Genomic DNA, 21,582 nt, shown 5'->3' on the forward strand with positions numbered 1-21,582 from the left:
GCTGTTGCAGGATCAGTGTAGTCTCACATGTTGGTGTCTGGAGATGTGATTCTGGATCTGTTTTATTACGTGTCACTTCAGCAAAATAAACCCAACCACAAAATAAACTTGCCATCAGACAGTGTCTCACTTGGTTTGACAATGAGTGAGCTTTAGGCTCCAGTCGTCAAAATCATCTTCAGACCGATGGATAGAACATGAAGAGAAGCTGGCAAGTTTCTCTGACCTTCTGGACTCCGTAACATCTGTGCTTATCTTTCAGGTTTCATGACATTTCCTTTTTCTGACACTCTTCCAGGTACCTGAGGCTATTTCTAAGTGCCAGCGTGCAGGCATCACTGTACGTATGGTCACCGGAGACAACATCAACACCGCCCGCGCCATCGCAACTAAGTGTGGCATCCTTCTGCCCGGAGAGGACTTCCTGTGTCTGGAGGGCAAGGAGTTCAACCAGCAGATCAGAAACGACCAGGGAGAGGTGAGACGAGTACAGAGATATTTTACTGCAGTTTATCATAACCAACAAGTATGTAATAAGATTTTATAAATCTAAAAGCTGCGTGAAGTTTTTACCACAGGATGACTCCAAAAATTCAGAGCAACTGAGCCTGGATGTAATTTTGGCTTGTTAGCAAAAATCTGCATACTGTCACATCCAGCAGACACAGAGCAACATGGACGTCACATTAGAGTCCAGCAGGCTGTTGCAGCAGCTGTGTGTAAGTTAGTTTAATCGTAGTGTGGGAGTTAACTTCAGTAAGTCATTTACAACACAGTTAAGATAGTTAGTTAGAATAGTTAGAATCCATGCAGCCCTTTGCTGCATGTCACCCCCTCTCTCTCTCTCTCTCTCGCTGCCTTCCCTGATTTTATGCTGCATTCATTTGAACAACTACTTGGTTGTTTGTAACAGAAACTTGTAACTGATTAGTTTTTTACTGCTGCCAAATCTTTTGTGCCAAGATGGAAGTTTCCAGAGACTTTAGTTGATGTTATAATTTATGACCATATTTATGTGATACAGCCATACTCGCCATAGAACCGATCGATAACTGATCGTTGTATTATTAATGAGGTAACAGACAGACAGTTTGTATCATATGTTGTCTAGTTCACACAGGAAAGCATACATTACTCTCTCTCTTTAGATAAAACTGTCTATTGTAGATCTCTTACTTTGATCACTAGTCAGAGTTTTTCTCTCCGATTTTACCTGAATGCTAAAACGTCACTCTCTGTGACAGTGTTTTGATTAGAGTGGACTTACTTAAGTTGTAGCATCAGTAGAGACAGTGCAACTGAACAAAGTGGTGAGTTCAGTATAAAAGTAACTAGTTACAACTTAGCGGTTAGTATTAACTGTAGCTTCCCGATACTGGGTTTTTAAGGACGATACTGATATCGGTGTTTGGGAGTTAAAAAAATCTGATAACGATATATTGCAGATAGAATTTTTTTTTTTTTTTTTACATAAACACATAACATATACAAACAATCTTGATATGGATCATTTAGGTTTGTTTTTGCTTTTTAAGAATTACATAGAAAGATACATACTAAGCACAACATTTTACAGTTGAAAAACCAAAAATAAACTTGTCTGTGCTGCCTGGTGGACAAACTATGTAATGATGACACTCTTTCTAAATGACCTCAAATCTAGTTTTGCATTTCTGTACTGCAATTTCTTGTTACTTATCGGCCAATATATACACTGATATGAGACATCTGCAATAAGCTAATATCGGCTGATTTATCGGTCTAGCTCTCGTTTAGCTGCTGTTTCTCACTACTTGTCCGATGTCAGTGCAGTATTCTCTGGTGTTTTAATCCTGGTTGGATTAGGAGCTGATTGCTGAGAGCACATGTGAGAGATGAAGCCCAGACTTCCTTTCCTCCACTGTAAATGAATTATTGTTTTGTGTCCAAAACTAAAAGTTTCTCATTATACTAGAAAATAGAACTTCAAGTAAAGAGGTGGTTTACAGGAGGGTTATCTTTTAAATTTATGAAGGTTTTATGCTTTCATTACACAGGCAGGGATTGTAATTTGGCAGCGCTTGGTACATAATGTGTTTCACATGTGTATTCATGTTTTGCATTTCTAGGTGGAACAAGAGCGTCTGGACAAAGTTTGGCCCAAACTACGTGTTCTGGCTCGTTCCTCACCGACAGACAAACACACTCTGGTCAAAGGTGAGTTCACTCTAACAGGGATTCTGTGTTATGTGATGTATACTGTTCAGCACGTTTTACTGCTGCTTACATGTTTATTCGTCCTTGTGTACAAGGTGAGATAAGTGTGGTTTTAAGCCAAAGCTCATATTGAACCACAGTCAATAGTCGTTACATGTTTGTGTTTTTCAAGTTCTGACAGAAGGAGGGAATTCATTTGTTCCTTTGTTGTTCTGACATGTTCATACTCTCATTGAAATAGACTCTATTTATTGAATAGAAAAATGTTTTTTTTTTTTTGTTCTACTCTGTTGATCAGGCATCATTGACAGCACGGTGGGTGAAACTCGACAGGTGGTGGCAGTGACAGGAGACGGTACCAACGATGGCCCTGCCCTCAAGAAAGCTGATGTTGGCTTTGCCATGGTAACCACTTCTTCATTTTTTCACCTTGTTGCACAGCTCTTCACTGCTTCACTCATCTGCTGCTCCAGTTTGCTCTGCATCATTACCAAAAGGGAAAAAAAACAACCTTTAAGTTAATAACATTTCTAATGCAGCCATGAAATAGGTATTTTCTCTAAACGTCACCCACAATAACTCTTGAGTTTAATGCCATAGATTCATTAAGATAGCTGTGAAATGGAATATTAAATCAATAAATGTTGAGCTTGGTTGCCTTGGTTCATCAGCACAGTGGGGTCCCACTCTGCCGCCACTCTGCCGCCTCATTACTGCGCCTATTCTCCAAAGACCAACATACAGAGAGGGACAATGGGGGGACTGGTTCGGTCTTTTATATTTTTGGCTTTTGCCTGTCTTATATACAGTAAATAATATCAGTCTTAATCCTGGTCACAAATAGTTAACCATTAATTTAGTTAACAATATCCTGATCCCTGATCTCAGACCTTTAAAGGACCATATCAGAGAGTTTGATCCTCTTTAGTCAAATTTGCATATACTTTATATCACTACTAACTATTTTGCAAGCCATACCGGTGTGTTTTAGATTAGACTTTTTTTTCTCTGTACAATAAGAAAATCAATTAGCAGACTCATAAAACCTGTTTGAGTTGTGTAATCCATCACAGTGAACATCACGTCTGCATTCGTTTTTGTAAAAGTTACATTATCAGTGTTGGTGATGCACTTTAATTGCAAATTGATCTGAAAAGTCAAGTTCACTGTGATGGAGTAGAAAACTCAAGCAAGTTTCAAGAGTCTGCCACTAGATATTTTTTTTATGCCATGAGATGAATATGGAACCAACAGCTGACAGGAAATTAAAGGAAAAATACATCTGAGCATCTAAAACTATACAGCACACATTTGAAAATGGTCAGAAAAAAACTTTTATACCCTTTTATACTGACTATCTGCAGAGTCTGATATTTATATTTTTATTAGTAACACATCTGAACACCGAGCCAACAGTGAAATTAGTAACATCAGTCCAGTTTACATCTTTGACAGCTGAATAACTGAAAAGGAAATATAATGTTTTCTATAATGTCCTATAGTATCACCTCATTCAGCTGACTGTCACAAGTGTTTATTATGTGAATGCAGAACAGAGTTGACATTTGATCAATGACCTTGTCACTCCCCATAAGAACAAACCAAGCAGAGATTTAGGGAATAACAATAAAAACTTCAGTCCCGGAGAACAGTGGACAGACTGCCCACTCGTGCAGCCCACAGCTAACTGACTGACTCAATGGAAATATTACACCCCCTGTTTACATCACTCAAAGCATGATAGGAACTGTAGTGCCAGAATCTTAAAAACATAATCATCCCAAATGAAAAAACAACTGGAATGACAAAATCCATGGAAATTAGCTTTTTTGTTTTACACGTTTTGTGAAACAACTAAAGCTCAGAATGTCGCATCAACATGGTTTTTATATCCCTCGAACTCTGACACTCACAGATATTTACTGTGTTGAAAACCTGTGGACAAAGAAAAAACTTTTTTTTTCATAAAATTGTCCTAGCACATGTATAGCACTCACATCCCACATAGTCTGAAAATAATAATATAAGACATCGTGCCTAGCTAAGACATGCACTGACTGTGATTAAGCCTGTATATTTGGGGGTTCTGATGCAGTTGTGAACCGACAGCAGCACTTGGTTCACCTGAGAAATAGAAACAGCTGAAATAGAGACAAAAAGACTGATTGAAACCTGAAGCAGCTCTGCTCACTGTCAGTGTTTGCCATCAATGAGTGTTTCAGCTGCTGCTGATTATGTGTTCATTAGTTCAGAAAAGATTCACAGTGCGTCGTTTCTCCCAGCTGACAGAGCACAAAGAGTTACACTGAACAAATGTATTTGTTATAACAGATCAGTTAAAAACACAGTACAGGCCTGTGGATGAGCTCATTCACATCAGCTGCCTCCTCTGTGTTGTTGTGACCTTTATTTACTAAGGAAAGTCATCTGAACACCAGTGTCTGCTGAGCAGCTGTTGTGCTGTCAGACAGCTCTCTGACAGTAGTTACAGTTCCTAAACACATCACAGAGGTAGTCTGGGGATTTAAACCAGTGACCTTCCAGTCCTAATGTGTCCTATTTGGAATATTTTCAGTTTGCACCCAAGTGTCCCTGTTCAATTATCACCTCTTCAGCTGGGAAACAGAGAGCGATCCACCTCCGTCTGTCGGGGAGAGTCTGACTCTGCAGAGAGACACAGCAACTCACATCACAGCTTCTTTGTGGTTACTGTTAACACGAGACTGGTTCTCCTGTGTTATTTTTACCACTGCGTCAGTTGATTGGGTTACAAATATTTTCACTTTAGCTGCATTAGCGTTTAAACCAGGGGTGTCAAAGTCAAATCACCAGGGGGCCAGGTTGTTTTCTCCAAGAACACTGGATAAACAAGAACCTCGTTCCCTCGAACCTTGTTAGTGAATCAATTCATTGTTGGTTTGGGTCTACACATGGGATGACAGTAAGACACATATAGAATATCACTAGACTTAAGTTGAAAACCTTATTTTTTCTGTCTTGATCTGAGTTTCCATCTAAAATCATAAATCTGATCGTCCCCCTCTGCTTCTTGTCAGGGAATCGCCGGCACAGACGTGGCAAAGGAGGCGTCTGACATCATCCTGACCGACGACAACTTCACCAGCATCGTCAAGGCCGTCATGTGGGGAAGGAACGTCTACGACAGCATCTCCAAGTTCCTGCAGTTCCAGCTGACCGTCAACGTGGTGGCCGTGATCGTGGCGTTCACCGGCGCCTGCATCACACAGGTAGGCTGAAGGCTGCACACTGGCTCTGAAGTTAATGTGGGATTACTGCTCACGGTGTCGTCACAGCTGCTTAGACACCAGGATGTCTCCATTTTGAATCTGACAATAATGATGGTAAGGTCGTTGTTAACACATGACTCATGACTTACACGTTTAAACCAATCAATCCCCTCATGCGGTGTTTATAACTGACCATTCAGTCCCTGTTACAGCTGGTGTCTGGTGTTTTTATGGAAGTCCAGAGCTGTTCAATGTCAAAATGAAATCATCACGAAATCATTCAGTCAAATTAAAATTTCATTGTCCATTTGTGTGCGCATAACTTAATGTTTGTGTAATTTTCTTAAAAACACACTAATTGACAAACATGGCGACTCTGGTCAGAATTCAGAGCAGTGTGATTGTGTCCTCTGATTGGTCTGATCCAGCCATTGGATGTTACATCCTGTCAGGTGGTTTGGACGGATGACCCAGACTGTTTGCACAAAAGAGGCCTGCAAGAATCCTGCAATTATGAAAATGACCATAAAAAGGACATTTCCACTTAATTTTCATTAGAACTGAACTTAAAATCAGGACAGAATTCAAATAAACATTAGATTTTTAAGTTTAGGTTCCACATTGTCTGCCAGTTTGAAAGAAGATGTCACACTCAGTTTCAGCTGGAGTCATTTGGAGTATTTATTTTATTTTTCATCTTGGAAGGAATTAATCATTTTTAAGTCTTGTCAACTAATCAATGGTTAGAAAATATTCCCTCCGGACACATTTAGAGACAAAAATTACACTGCATTTCTTTGACAACAGGAAATCAATAATATTTTGAAGCTTTCAACCAAAGCATTAGTTGCGTTTTAAAGCTCAGTCTGACTTCCTACAGTTAATCTATATAAAAAGTCGAATTTTCCTCCACAGGCTTTAGGCTTTAATATCACCATGTCTAAATGTTTCATGTCCCTGCCATCAGTCAGCTGATTCGACCTGATTCAGGATGCTCATGTTTGAATGAAAACTTGAAAAGATGAGAGCTTGAGAACAAATGAAGAGACCAAAGACTGAGTTGTTTAAAATGTGGTGGCTGTGCTGCATGCTGTTAGTAAATCAGTATTTCTATCTTCTCTGTGGATTTTGATGATTGAACATGAACTGAAGCTTGTGTCTTGATAGTTATGTAAATTTTGAGCCTTACTGTTGTGTTTTGATCTTACTACATCTGTAAATTTCTTTTTGATCAAATATCCGCAGAAACACGAAAAAGCGAGTTGTTTTTTTATTTTGATGTGACCGTCTCAGCGCTGCGAGGAGGCGAGGCAACATTGTCACATGTTTTTGTTTCATAATGTGTCTCTAATCAGGAAACTTAACTCCTGACACAATGAAAAAAAAAAAGTAACTTGCGGCTGTGTATTAATTGAAAGGCTCACAGCTGGCAGGACAGATAACTAACTCGTCTACAGAGTAGAGAGCACAAAGTAGGCTAAGATACAGCCTGAAACCATGGCAACACGTCACCATCATAATCCTGAAATATAACAGGGACTGCGGTCTCTGTGTTGTGTTTATACTCATTGATCATCCAGCGCTTTGTTTGTGTTAGGCCACTGACATGTTGGCACAGATCATTAAAAGATGGTAAACTGATTTGTCTTTATTGTATGTACAGAGGGATGATGTAGGTTTGGGTTCAGAAGTGTAGAGGGTCCTATGAAGTGTGTGTGTGTAAAAATGCTTTTCAGGCATTTATGTGCATTTGAATCAGTCTAGCAGACAACAGCTAGGGAAAATTGTTCCAAGACCTGTGGAAAAATCATGGGGTTGCAGCAGACGGACCTGTACCAGCTGTACCTGACCAGGCTGACTGTGAAGGCTGACAAGGTCTGCCAGTAGAGTTTCAGCCACTCCCTTCTGGCCGCAGGTACATATACCCAAAATAAGGACCAACCGTGTAAAAAAAAAACTCTTCTATTCCCATGGCAATAACACAATTAAATAAGCGGTAGCCTTATTGGTGAGGGGCAATGTATGTATGTATTCATGATTTTATCAAATGGGCGGGGTGCAATTTAGAGATTTATTTATTCACAATTTTAGCATGTTGGGGTGGGGGTGTTATTGCTGCTGTTGTTGCTGTTTTATATTTGTTCTATGTAGTTTTTTTCCCGTGTCTACAGTACCTCTACTTTGTGTTGTAACACAAATTGCCTCTTTGTGGACAATAATGTGTTCTAAACTAAAAACTAAACTAAAACACATGATGCTTAATGGTGGGATGTATGATGGGAGTATAACAAAAATTGTTAAAGCACTAACCCTACTCAGAGGGGAACTCTATGTTCAGCGAGTACGGCGAGTACTACTACTCACTCAGTGCTGAAGACTGCAAGTTTGGAGGCGTGGACTTAGAAAGAAGTGAGCTTACCATTACCATTAGCCGCTACTAGCATAACACACCAGAATCTCCGACCTGTCAGCAGTCGAGTTGCATTGTGGGTAATGCAGGTGCCAGGTTTTGACAAAGAAGAATGTGTGGAACAAAGAAGTCAATATCTGTGGTTTTGCATCGATTTTGATGCTTTTTTGAAAAACTGTCCAAGTGCGGTGCTAAATCGGTGGGGAATTCCGATCCTTTATGATAGATAATATTGCATTTGCATCTTTACTACAAAGAGCACTTTCGTATCTTTAACTGATGTTCAATTCAGCATATTTTTAGGAGAATATGTACTGTAAATAAAATATGAATTCATTTTTCTTCCTGGAAAAACATGCAGACAAGGTGGAAGTTCTTTTTTCAGTCCTGAGTAGTTTCTGCAGGTCTTCCGCTCATTTTTGCTTGTGGCCTCAACAATATCCACCCACACATGTCCCTCCCATGTGCAAGTTATGCTCTTGGATGGACCCAACAGCATACATATGCAGTAAAATTGTGCTTCACGCATACTTTCAGCTTACATGTACAAACATGTCTTTGAATCTCTCTGTTGTTGTTCTGGCTGGTGTCCAAAGGCGTACACCACCAGGGGCTGCAGACATCATATGCAGATTGCAATTGCAGAGAGGTGAAGAGGCGTTTTCAAAATAATTTAATTTGAGAAATAAAAAAAGACAAAAATGCTTATCCCAAAGCTGTATTACTCCACTCAAAATGTGCAGAGGCAAGAAGAAAAAGGAGAGAAACTGGAGGGAAATAACAGAAAGAACAAGATGAAGATGGATTTATTTATATTTTTATTTTATTTTATTACTATTATTTTTTATAATATGTAGTTATGATCATTTTATATTATGAGTTAAACATATTCTTCTAATTGTGTCATAGAGCATACCTCAAAAAGTCCCCCCCCTCTTTTCCTATGGTCTTGGTTTCTTCCAAAAGTCGCAGGATGTAATCGGTTCCCAACAGCAGGTACGCGCGCACACAGCATCAATGCTGGAGGAGACGTAGGCCACAGCGTAACGTACACCCCTTTTCAAATGTGTGAAAATGTAATGCAATTAGGAAGTGAACTTGGAGAGAATTATGGATTCCTTTTGGAGTTTTTCAGACAGACGGCATGAAAATCCTAAACCTTATTGCTATTATTGCTTCCCCCCTCTCTCTCTCTAGTCTGTAACTTTAGGTGTGGTTACAGGTTATAGGCTAGTGATGACGACGGATCTGAGCAGTTGGAAAATAAGTTACTACTTCTCAGTCTGAGCTTTTATTGTCACTGGAGCTGTCAGTCAACGTCAATCATGTCAGCACAGTCTCATCTGTACTGCTTCCTGTGCATTGTGTTTGAAAATACAGCTATTACCACGTTGGCAGGTTCTTTCCATCTGTGGCTTTATTGTCTATGTTCTCTAAATTAATTTACATTGTGGAAATAGTCTTTTTATGTGAATTCATTTGCCTTGAAATTTTTGAGTGAAGCAGACAAGATTTAGCTCTTTTTCAAGTAAAGTGGCAGCAGTGTAGAAGCTCGTGTAGAAGTGAGTGAATAAAAGCACAAATAATTGACATGAAAATCTCTAAATAAACACAGCATTTACCTTAATATAAAGTCAGAGATTACTGAGCTACAAAAACTGCAGTGAAGTTTTAAAATATCCCCAAATCATTATATTCTTTCTATTTCCTGGGGAAGGACCCCCATGCCCCCCACCCCAGAATTTTGGCTTGCATGACGCCTCGCCATGACGTGTTATTGGTTGTTATGTTTTCCTATTACTTGTTTGCTCGCTCAGATCTCCATTCCTTCCTGTAAATTAAGCTCCTGACCTCTCCTCCTCCTGCAGGACTCCCCTCTGAAGGCCGTCCAGATGCTCTGGGTCAACCTCATCATGGACACTCTGGCGTCTCTCGCTCTGGCCACCGAGCCGCCCACCGAGTCTCTGCTGTTACGAAGACCGTACGGCCGCAACAAGCCTCTCATCTCCAGGACCATGATGAAGAACATCCTGGGCCACGCAGTGTACCAGCTTGTCATCATCTTCACTCTGCTCTTCGCTGGTGAGTTAAACAACTAACAACATTCACAGGGAAAACTGTATAAACCAGACGAGCCGTTCTTTAGCCGTGAGATCTATCAAGTATTGGACTTATTGGTCAGTATGTAAATCCATGGATATTAAGATATTTATTGTTTGTTGTCAAAAAAAATTGAGATTTGTTTTGTGGATCTTTTCCTACATTGTTTCTCAGGTGAGACAATTTTTGACATCGACAACGGCCGCAACTCTCCCCTGCACTCACCGCCGTCGGAGCACTACACCATCGTGTTCAACGTGTTCGTCATGATGCAGCTCTTCAACGAAATCAACGCCAGGAAGATCCACGGAGAGAGGAACGTGTTCGAGGGCATCTACAGGAACCCCATCTTCTGCAGCGTTGTACTGGGGACCTTCGCCCTGCAGGTAACTCCATCATCATCACATACATCATCATCTAATGCAGTGATTCCCAAACGTTTTCTATCAAACCCTTTTTTTAATAGATACATAGGTCAAAATTAAAATGTAAAAATTATGAAATTAGATCATTAATATAAAGCGAGGGAGGAAGGGGGTCACTTGCATTCTGAGTGGCGTGCCGACATAAAACCAACCAGCCAAAAACCTTAAAGGTTTGCCTACACAGGGCCGATGGTGAGGACAGCATGGCTTTTCTGAAGTATTGTTATTTTAAATTGAAATTATTTGCCTTAAAAAGTTGTTCACATCTACAATGAACTTTAAAAAACTCAGGACTTCTTGCAGCGTATTAAAGCGACACATTGCCTGATATAAAGATCGCACCCACTAATGTCACATATTTAATTAGGTAATTGTTAAGAATGTAATCTAAATTGATCACAAGAAGAGATGTGTCAAGATCTGTTGTTGCAAGTTTTACCAGGCATGAAGTTAGCTTCATAATCAAGGGGCTAAGGTTAGTTTGATAATCAATAGGCTGAAGTTAGTTTGATAATGGCTGGGCTGAAGTCAGTTTGTTAATCAATAAGCTGAGGTTAGGTTGAACATCAGTAGGCTAAAGTTAGAGGCTGAAGTTAGTTTGATAATCACTAGGCTGAAGTTAGAGGCTGAAGCTAGTTTGATAAAGCATTTAGTTTGATAAAGCATCTCTTCAGGCTTCACTGCCCAGTTACATTAAGAAAAACGTTGAACGCCACCAGACTAACCCTTTCTGAGTTCACTCAGCTAACATGTCCCGTATGTTTCTTTCCTCATCAGATCGTCATCGTTCAGTTCGGAGGGAAGCCGTTCTCCTGCACGGCTCTGACCATCGACCAGTGGCTGTGGTGTGTGTTCATCGGTGTGGGCGAGCTGCTGTGGGGACAGGTGAGACCAGAACCAGAACCACAGGTGTTTTGTTCTGAGCAAACAGCATCAGAGCCGAATATGAATAAACAGCATGTACTGAGGAGAAGATGAAGAGGTGGATACACGAGGTCTGTGGCAGCAAACTGTTGCCTGTCACACTTGCGCTGCTTCAGCGTTGCCATCACAACCATCGCCATGGTAATGAGCTCAGCACATGAAAGCAGCGCGACTCCTGTTTACGAGCGCAGAGGGAAAACAAACTCGGCGTGTCAGTTCCTCTGTGGATACACACACGCACACAAACACACCATCACATGCCTGATCCTGTTAACGCACACGCACATACACACACACACACACACACACACACACACACACACACACACACACACACACACACACACACACACAATATAGAAATAAAAGTTCAGTCATAAAAAGGCTGGTGGGTTCAGTTGGAGGGCAGAGAGGCAGAAAGATGCTGACAGAAACAGACTGATCTGAGGTCTGTGACTTGCTTTAGAGGTAAAACGCCTTTTGTTTCTAGCACGGAGAGAGAGAAGGTGCCAGAAATATAAAAAGCTGACGTGCAGCTGCAGCAGGAGGCTGGCTGCGTCTCTCTCCTCTCTTTTTTTGATTGAACAAACAACAATATAAAAGCCAATACAACAATAAAGGTAATACAATAAAATATATACAGTAAATTCAATAGACCATTTCATCAGATGTCTATTAGGGGTGGGCGGATCGATGCCAATATACCAAAATATCGTTACCACAGATGCTACGTCTCGTTTTTGAAAATCGATTCTAGTGTTAATAGGATCGGCGCATCGTAGTGCATGTACTCTGTGCTTCTCCTCTGCTGTCGTTGTGTTCTGTGCACTGAAACAACATACGAGCCGCGGCGCGCACCCTGACTAGTTTAATCCGACACATATTGCAGCGATGGCTGAACTAAAGAGGAGCATCATTTGGAGATATTACACAGCTGTGACTGAAAACGTTGTGAACTGCAATGTGAGTAGGAAGGCTGTTCACTACTGTGGCAACACCACAAGCGTGTTTAAACCCAGAACCCAATACAGAGACACTGGCAGAGTTTTACAGAGCGGCTCAGGCAAGGAATATCCAGGTATGTAGTAGTGAAATTAATATTTTAGTCATATCGGATCTTCAGCATTATGTTACATTTTCAAACTGTAGGCTAGTTGGCATCATTAGCAGACTATATTCACACATTCAATTAGCCTCATGTATTCAGCCCATTGAAACTTCTAAATTAATTATTTTAATGTAACTGAAAAAAATAATATACCTATAAACAATGAAATATGAAAATGGCTGAATATAACTTTTTTGCCTCATGAATCATGACACACTGCTCTCCCCTACATGAAAGTACATAAGCCGCTTTTAACAATAAAAAGTATTCATATCAATATCGGTGATTCTGACCCTGTATTACTTGGTAACCACATTTTGCGGTATCGCCCACCCCTAATGTCTATTTGATTAATAACAAGATCATATATGTAAACATAATAATTACAATAACAATTAATAAAAAGAACAAAATACATTTTACAGGGTTTACGTACAAAAGTAAGTGCTGTTCTTTTTCACAAGTTCTCATATGTTGTATTTGAGGTTTGAGGTCTGTTAAAATAAATAAAGCTTCAGTACAGCTTAAAGGGACAGTTCACCCTATTTGTATTTTCTTTCTACCGATAGTTCTTACATGAAACTGCTCACAACAAATCTGTGGATCATCTTGAGTAACCAGGTCATGATTTCTGGAAAGAGACATTACTGTTGAGTTTTTCAAATGTAGTTTTTTTGGCGCTTTGAGCACCACAAGCCGAGTGCCATCTAGTCCCATTATATTCAAAAAATGCAGACATCTCTACGGCCGATACCTCCAAAACTTGGCAACTCACACCAAAACAATCTAGATGGATGAATAGCACTACAGGTAAGGAAAATATGTATTTTTGATTTTGGGGTTAACTGTCCCTTTAATGATTGCTTGTTGATAAAGAATTGTGCAAGTAATATGAAAAAAATTAACAAAAATTTTGTTGATTTGTTAGAATTTCTATAGTAAAAGTCAGTTAAACTTAAATCAGTTTTGATCAAAAACTAAGTTGTCAAACTTCCCCTGAAATTCATCCTTCATGATGTTGATCCTCACCGCTCTCAAAGGGGCACTCCAGTGATTTTGGTATCGCACTTTTATGAACAGACTCATAAGAGACAGATTATAAAAAGATTGAAGCAGCAGAGGCTGGGATTTCCTGACTTTCAGTCCCTGAATGGCTCCAAAACACTGCATTTCCCATAATGCAACTGAATCGCATCTTTTTGTTAAGCCCTTTATGTTAAACCCCTGCCTGGTAAACATGGTTATTTTCTCCGCTGGGCTGAGTACGACTAACCATGACCAGTAAACTCACCTTCATGTGTAAAATCAGTGGAGTGATCCTTTAACAACACAATATTTTTGTTTTTTCTGTCAAACTCAGCTGATCTCGGCCATCCCCACCCACCACCTCAAGTTCCTGATGGAGGCGGGTCACGGCAGCACGAAGGAGGAGATCCACGAGGAGCAGATGACGGAGGGCGCCGATGAGATCGACCACGCCGAGATGGAGCTGAGGAGAGGCCAGATCCTCTGGTTCAGAGGTCTGAATCGCATCCAGACGCAGGTACGACCGCCGCACCTCACCATGACACCAAGTCGAACTTTATCGCTAACTTAACTTTTCATTTTAAGGTTGTTCTGATATCAAGCTTCCAAGTTGCTTGTTCATGAAGATAATAACATGACTCAAATATCTGTTCTGTCATGAGAGCTGCAGAAAATGTCAGTTGCCATGGTGATGCATGAGGCTCTGGAAGAAAAAACATTACTGGTCAGTTGTCTCGCTGGTGAACTGTTGTTTAAACCTTTGGAAGCTGTTCAATTTGTGATCGCGGTCGTCCGCAAAACAAACTTTAAATGAAATTCAGCTGCAGCCTCCTCCTCGCCTTCATTCTCCCAAAATCTAACAAACGTCCGCTTAACCAAAGGGAGATAAAGAACTGAGAGTGAAAATGTGCCAGCAGAGACGTTGAGGAGGGACTAAATTCACTGCAAACATTTTTGCCATTTTGGACTCATTTATCTATAAATTTTGTTTTGTCATGTTTTTGATTTAAAAATGCAGAAATGAGTAAACACAATATCTTGGTAAAAAATTATATTAAAGAAAAAAAAAAATTTAAAAATGTTTTTTTTAACTTGTTATTACAAACTAAAAAAGTAGCAGATATAACAGTTTCAAATCTTGGAAAACTACCAAACATAATGTTCAAGAAAAACTCATGAGGCCAAAGATTGTGATCTTTTCACATAATGCAGAGGTCAGACTACATGAGTACAGCCCGATGATGGTCTGATCAGACAGATCCGTTTTAGCTAACAAGTGAGGCATCTCACTTCTGTTCGATCTTTGTTGGGAGTTGCACATGCGCAGTACCGAGGTAAGGACTACTAGCCAATCAGAAGCAGAGTAGGGTGGGTCCTGACGAGCAAGGTAGTGTGATCCAAAACAAAGCCGCTTCGGCCGGTAACTATGGCTTCGGATCAGCCGAGTCTGATACCGAAACACAGGCAGAACAACCCAAACCAGCTTCACAACCGAGACTGGAGCAAGACGTTTCAGAGTAGTTATTAATTTGTACATTTTAACTGTGCACTGTCTCGACATCACAGTAACAACTTTATTGACTGCCTGGAAGGTATCTAACGTTATTTCAATTTCATATTTACGTGTATTATGACGCGTGTTACATAGTGATGTAGCTACGTTACAAAGTAAAGGCTGGACTACAATCGAGCTGTTTTCAGGCAGTTCAGGAGCAGAGTTTTTGGGGGAGAGGGTGACTCCCTTTGGGGTGGACTTTGGGCTTTTTCACTTTGCAAACCTATTACATGCACAAAAAAGATATATAACACAATAAAGGAAAGGGGAAAAGCCAAAAAGCCTAATATGACCACTTTAAACAACAATTTCACCTTCAGGTAACATAAAGTGCATCGTGAATGCAGATAAAATCAGCGATTTATTTAGTTTATATTTGCTGAATGATAAAGTAGAATTAATATTTTTTCCACTGTGTTGTTTTTACTTTAGCTTTTACAGCTTCTGCAGCTGTTGCACAGCCCCCCAGTGAGGAGCTAACACCGGAAAATGAGTCAAGACAGGGTTAATGAATATCACAGAGCAGTTATAAAATATGCAGTACACTACACCCTTTCAGCACATCTCTGTGGTTTAGGTTAGGTTTGTTGTAAAGAGATATCTTCATGCCCCACCAAACAAACCACCTAAAAAGGTTCTCTAAGGGATTCGAAAGGATTCAGTTTCATATGAAATGCAAATCAAATAAGACACAAACAAAACACAGCAAGTCACTCACAAGCACATAACAGACAGCATCAGAAACAATCACACACAATGAGAGTCTAAACTCCTTTGTAATTATTGCATTTATAAGGTGCAAGGTACCAGAAGACAGTCTTCCTAAGTTAATTATTTTCTTGTGGGGTGACTAGACTTAAACAGTCCTGGGATCTGCTCTGATGCACAGTAGTTTTAAATTTGAGAAGAGATGTGATACACTGAGGCAGCTTTAGTAGGAGACATTAATAAAAAAAAGAGATAGTGTGTAGTTCTCTTCTTGTTGCTAGTGAGGACCAGCCTGATTTTTCATATACTACACAGTGACGTGTATGATATTTATCTCCTGTAATGAACCGCAGGGCACAGTGGTAAACTGCATCAAGTTGTTTTAAGGTGGAATAAGCAGCATGAGACTACAAGATTCCTCCATAGTCAAGCACAGACATGACGGTCTATTGCACAATGGTTTCCCTGTCCTCGAGAAAAAGCACATGCCTAAATCTTTATGCATAAACCACACTAAGCAGCTGATAAAATGTCTCCACTTGAATGTGTTTTTGTAACTGAAAACTAGACCAGAGTGAATGAAGCCTTGATTCGTTGAATGTATTTTGGACTACTTTAGTGTGAATTCATTTTGCTGAACTCTGCTAATTTTAATTCTTAAATATTTCTAAAGGAAACTACTAAACTCCAAACTAAGTGTGACATATACATTTCTTTGGTTTACGCTCACCTTGTGCATTCACTGCTCACATCTGTGTCAGGTCAGACTCTGAATGGAGCTGGTAAACTCTTTCATCATATTTAAAATCCAGACGATCAGATCAGTTCAGCAGATGAGCTAATTGGTTGTTTGCGTCTCTGACTGGAGCTTCACGTTGTCTCCTCTGTAACACAAACTGTCCTCCACATTCAACATGTTCAGCCACATGTTTGTGTTGGAGAGAAATTTAAACACAGTGGAGGTTGAACTGGAGATATTAACACACACACGCATGCACACAAACACTGCAATTGTTGTCCAGTTAATTTCACACTCTGCTGCAGAGCTTCAGCACAAAACCACTTTATAAAAACACAGAAATTAAAGATGGCATCAGGCGTGGGACAAAAAGCTTACTGGATATTTCTATTCTTCAGTCAGTCAGTGTTGGAGGAAAACAGCAGCACCTTCACAGTGCTGATTTCCCCTGTGACTCATCTCACAGTCTGGGACTTTACTGTGTGAGTGTGTGTGTTATCCTCCTCCTACAGGTTAGATCAACACTCACTGAGCATTAGCATGTCCACAGGCAGTCCCATTATGTCCCTATGGGGTTCATTAGCCTCAATGCTAACACCCACCTACAGTAACAGCAGCCGACGCTCTGCTCCCACACACACTCACACAAACTCAGAGAGGTCAGGTGTTTTTCTCTCAACAGTGGACTTACTTGTACTTACTGTGGCTGGAGGGTAAACACATCTGAATTAATAATAACTAATATCTTCTTCTGCTTTGTCCTCTTGAGTTTTTCTGCTTGACCTCTGCTGAAGCTCTCTGTTTCTTCACACTGATTCTCTGAAAAGTCTCAGTCTCAAACTAATTGCCAGAATATCAGACTTTACTGCCGTTGTATCCTTTCCAGAAACAACCAACAGTATATTTCTGATACTTTAATTCACTGTTTCTGCAACAATCATATTTACTTTTTATTTAAAGTGGCTATTATAGATATTTTCAAAATAAGTCTCTCTCGTATTGATGAACTTATAGAGAATCATCGCCTGAATCTGCAGCTTCCCTCAGCTTTATGGAGCTTCATAGTGAGTTTCAGCTCATTGTTTAGCTGTCCGGTAACTTTACTGTTCTGGTTCGCTCTCACTGCTTTCATAGCGTTGTTTTTGGTGGAAAAAGCTCTAAAAACCCACTGTACACTATCTGCTCAGCACCGGTTAGCATTTAGCAGCTACAGAGCTAGATATTTCCCTCAGGAGTTGGTAGAGACCAAAAACAGAGCTAAAAGTGAATATTGGACTTTGCCAGGTGGCCACAAAACACAACTCCAAAAGAATGATAATGTTGCTCTGTAACTGCTGAATGTGTAAATAAGACCAAGATGATGATATGTCAGTGTTGTGTTCAAACTTGATTAAGATCATGTGATATGATCAGAAGCTACTGAACGGATGGGCGGGTGCATTCTTGATGTCAGATGAGTTGGAAACCCTGATTCCGATGAGTGTCAGAAAATAACCTTCATCTGGCCTTCAGAAAGCCGCAGAGCGTCATGAAAGAAGGAAGTGATGCGAGGAGGAACAGAAATTAAGCCCTTGCCCTCTTCTGTCTCTCCACCATCAGACACACTGCAAAGAAAAGAGGAAGCTCTTTCTCTTCATGTCTGTGTATCTGAAATATCAGTCTGTCAACCTCCTGGGATGGGAGGATGAGGGGATGGAGGGGGAGGCAACGAAAGGCTGCAAGCTAATTAGGTTCTTATCTCTCCACGCTCCTCTTCCTGTCCTCCTCCTCTCTAATCCTGGTGGGCAGCGTTGTGCTGCTCAACGCCTCGACAGTCAAACACAGTGGGGGAATAATTGGTACAAGCAGCACCTCACTGCCGAAACTTTATCAGTCATTCCAAGTGACACATTTTCTCCTCTTTCTCCTGACTCCACTTCTTCTTCTCTCAAAGTGCTTTCAGAAGCTGATTCAAAAGCTCTTTATTCGTTGTTCCGTTTCTTCCTTTATCCCTTCGTTCAGATCAGAGATTCTTCTGGATTTTTACATTTTGTCTTCCACTAACTAAATGACAGCTTTCTCTCTCTCTGTGTCATTACTCTCAAATGCTCCACCTCTTCTCCTCTCTTCTGATCTCTCCCTCATCCACTTCTTCTTGTCTTTATTTCTGTCTCATGTTCTTCTGTGTCTCTGTGCCCACTTTCTATAAACATAATGATAATGCCTTTCTGTTGCAGAACAGATCACTAATGTGTAGGTTATCCCATGGGAAGATGAGCCAAAAACAAAAGAACTATACAAAAAAAGTGTTAAAGCAACTCTCAAGGTTTTCATTATTTGTGGTGCCAAAAACAAAAGAACTGTACCTGAAAAACTGTTAAAGCAACTACAAGGTTTTCAATTTGTGGTGATTTTGGCCGCCCCTGTTTCCACAGCCTTGTGTCGTAAAGATCTTGATCTGGCTAGCGTGTGCATTTGTTTTGGAAGTGAGGGAAAGAAAGACGCAACTTATTTTTAATACTATTTTCTTTTTTAAACAGCTGTTTGCAGGATGCATAGCGATGAGGTAATGTAACTATTTGTGGCTATGTAGGTTTAACAACTGTAATTTGACGGTGGTGAAAGTAAACTTTGTTTCTACTGTTCATACTGGCTAACGTACTACTCACTGCGAAATTTTGCCTGGAAAAATGTGAACATGCTCTTCCGGTCTGCGTGCCGTAAATCATTTTGTCTGATTTTGCGGGTAATCTGTGACAGACTTATCGCTGATCGTCTTGTTTGCTTACGTAGGTCATACAGAGGCATCAGTATTAAAATTAGATTGTTTCATAACCAGTTAAAAACTCCTTGTAGTTGCTTTAAATAAAGTATGATTTAAATCTGGAAATATGAGTTAATCTCCACTTGGTATTAATATGTGATCTGTATCTGTATTTCTTATGTAGATCAGGAAAAACTCATGGTAATGCAGGTGTAAATGCAACAGAACACATCTGGAGGTGGTCTGGTTCACGTTGTGATCAGATCTCAGTCAGGTGTCAATGACATCTGTACAGTTTTGAAACAATCCAGAATAAAATCCACCCAACATGTTGAAAGATCACAAGACTCCGCCTCTTCCTGCTATCTTAAGCTGCTTGTCAAAAAGCTACAGACGAGCACTTCCTCTTCAAAAGAAAAATAACCTCTAACCTCCCCAGAAGTCTTTCCTTTTCCTTTTCCTGTTTCCTCTGTCCTGTCTCTGCTATCTAACGGTGTGTTGTGGGTGTCCTTCCTTCAGATGGATGTGGTCTATACCTTCCAGACGGGCCAGGCGCCGGTGCCCGGTGCCCTGCGCCGCCAGCCGTCTGTCGTCAGCCAACACAATGACACCACTGCCGCCAAAACTCTCTCTAGCCCCACCCACGTAGGGCTTAGCTCCTCCTCCTCTCTCACCAACTCGGCCGGGGCTCCGCCCCCTGCTGCTGCTGCTTCCTCCTCTACTGCAGGCAGTGAGTCGGTGACCAGAGGCCAGCTAACACCATGCTTCACCCGGCTGGACTCTTTTTCTCTGTTTGAACTGCATGAAGCACTAAACGCTGCATGACTCACTAAATCTTTCACACTGTTTTTGTCATCAGCAGGTGTCTGCACATCCTGAACTAATCTGAAATATCAGAATGATTCTCTTAGCTATTATTATAAATAACTGACTGATAAAACATGATATTAATTTACATAAATCTGGAACTGATGTGACTGATGTGTCCAAGTTGTTTAAAAGTACATATTGTAACAGGAAGTGGCTGAATCGACCATTTAGCAGTAAAAATATCAAATCAGCTGCGACCAGTCAAGCGATACTGCCAATATTTATAACTGATCCGCTGACAAATAGCAACGAATATGTCACAAATTTTTTGTTAAAAATAGCTGCTTCACAATAAAAGCTTCCCAAAGGTTTTCCAGTGGAAAGCTTTTAATGTGAAGCAGCAACAGCAGAAATGCACAGTTTGCCTTTGCAGTTATTAAAACCTCTGAAACAGCTGTAGGAAAACAATAAGTTAAGCAGCAATAAGAACCACAGAGATTCAGTTAGAAGATACAAAAGTACTGAGACTTGCAAGATATCTAAAGAAATAGCTCCACATTTTGGGGAAAACACTTATTCTCTTTATTTCTGAGAATGAGATAAGAAGATGGATATCAATCTCATGTCTGTGTGTTAAGTACGGAGCTGGAGTCAGGAAGTGGTTAGCCTAGCTTAGCATAAAGACTGGAAGCAGGGGGAAACAGCTAGCCTGGCTCTGTCCAAAGTTAAACACCTCTAAAGCTCACTAATTAACACCCTGTATCTTGTTTGTTTAATCCGTACAAAAATCCTAACAGAAATGTAAAAACCTGAAAACCATTGCTGAAATTACAGAGCCTTTTTTATAAATTCAGTTAAAATAAATTCAGTTAAAATAAATTCATATTTGTGAGCCATTTTTAAAGTTTTACGTCTTCAGAAAGAGCCAATGTGTTTGGGGAACAGACAGAGTAGGGAAGTCAGAAAGTATTGAGAGATTAACTAACACATTGTTAGCTCTGGTCTTTTCACAGGATGTGTTGACAATAAGACAAATATAGATTATGGCCATTTAAAAGCTCTAAAAAGACAACCTGATCACCTGATATGTGCGTTCCATCTCTGAACTCCACTCTGTTTCTATGTGCTTCCAACTTCACCTTCCTCTGCTGTAGCTTTTTCTCCATCTTAATCTCCCTCTCCTCCTTTTTTAAATACCCTTCATCACTTCCCTCTCAGCCTGCTGCTTCCCCTCCTGCATGTCGTGGAGATTTAAACTCTTAACATGCATCTATTACCCCTGATGTGACTTGCTGCCTGACGAGTCGATGACTGATCACAACTGTTGGCACACGTGGCCAACGAGAAGAGAAAGAAGCTGTGAATCGTTAGAAAGAAAAATCCTTTGTTGCTTTTTTTTTTTTTTTTTCTCTGAGGCGACAGCCTGGGCAGCAAGATAATTTAATGGGTTAATCCTGAGCAGGGTTAAATCTGTCAGGCTCAGCAAGTCTCTCATGGTTTAACAGCCAAGAGCTTTTTAACTTGTGGGCTTTGTGTGTGTGTGTGTGTGTGTGTGTGTGTGTGTGTGTGTGTGTGTGTGTGTGTGTGTGT

The 21,582-nt window shown here is 40.4% G+C and overlaps 1 protein-coding gene across 7 annotated transcripts in view; it reads left to right on the forward strand.

Moving 5' to 3' along the window:
* LOC122864429 (plasma membrane calcium-transporting ATPase 1-like) overlaps window positions 1-21,582 on the forward strand; it is a 109,991-nt gene that overhangs the window by 81,940 nt on the left and 6,469 nt on the right. For 4 of the 7 annotated variants that reach the window (XM_044171876.1, XM_044171840.1, XM_044171854.1 and 1 more), the window contains 8 exons: window positions 299-478; window positions 2,109-2,196; window positions 2,495-2,601; window positions 5,253-5,444; window positions 9,723-9,936; window positions 10,129-10,340; window positions 11,157-11,264; window positions 13,772-13,954. In XM_044171876.1, the coding sequence (XP_044027811.1) occupies window positions 299-478; window positions 2,109-2,196; window positions 2,495-2,601; window positions 5,253-5,444; window positions 9,723-9,936; window positions 10,129-10,340; window positions 11,157-11,264; window positions 13,772-13,954 (1,284 nt within the window). Of the gene's footprint in view, window positions 1-298; window positions 479-2,108; window positions 2,197-2,494; window positions 2,602-5,252; window positions 5,445-9,722; window positions 9,937-10,128; window positions 10,341-11,156; window positions 11,265-13,771; window positions 13,955-19,701; window positions 19,913-21,582 lie in introns of all 7 variants that reach the window. The other 3 variants (XM_044171887.1, XM_044171865.1, XM_044171895.1) reach the window with 2 other exon arrangements.

Source organism: Siniperca chuatsi, linkage group LG2 (assembly GCF_020085105.1).
Source record: "Siniperca chuatsi isolate FFG_IHB_CAS linkage group LG2, ASM2008510v1, whole genome shotgun sequence".
Classification (NCBI taxonomy): Eukaryota; Metazoa; Chordata; class Actinopteri; order Centrarchiformes; family Sinipercidae; genus Siniperca; species Siniperca chuatsi.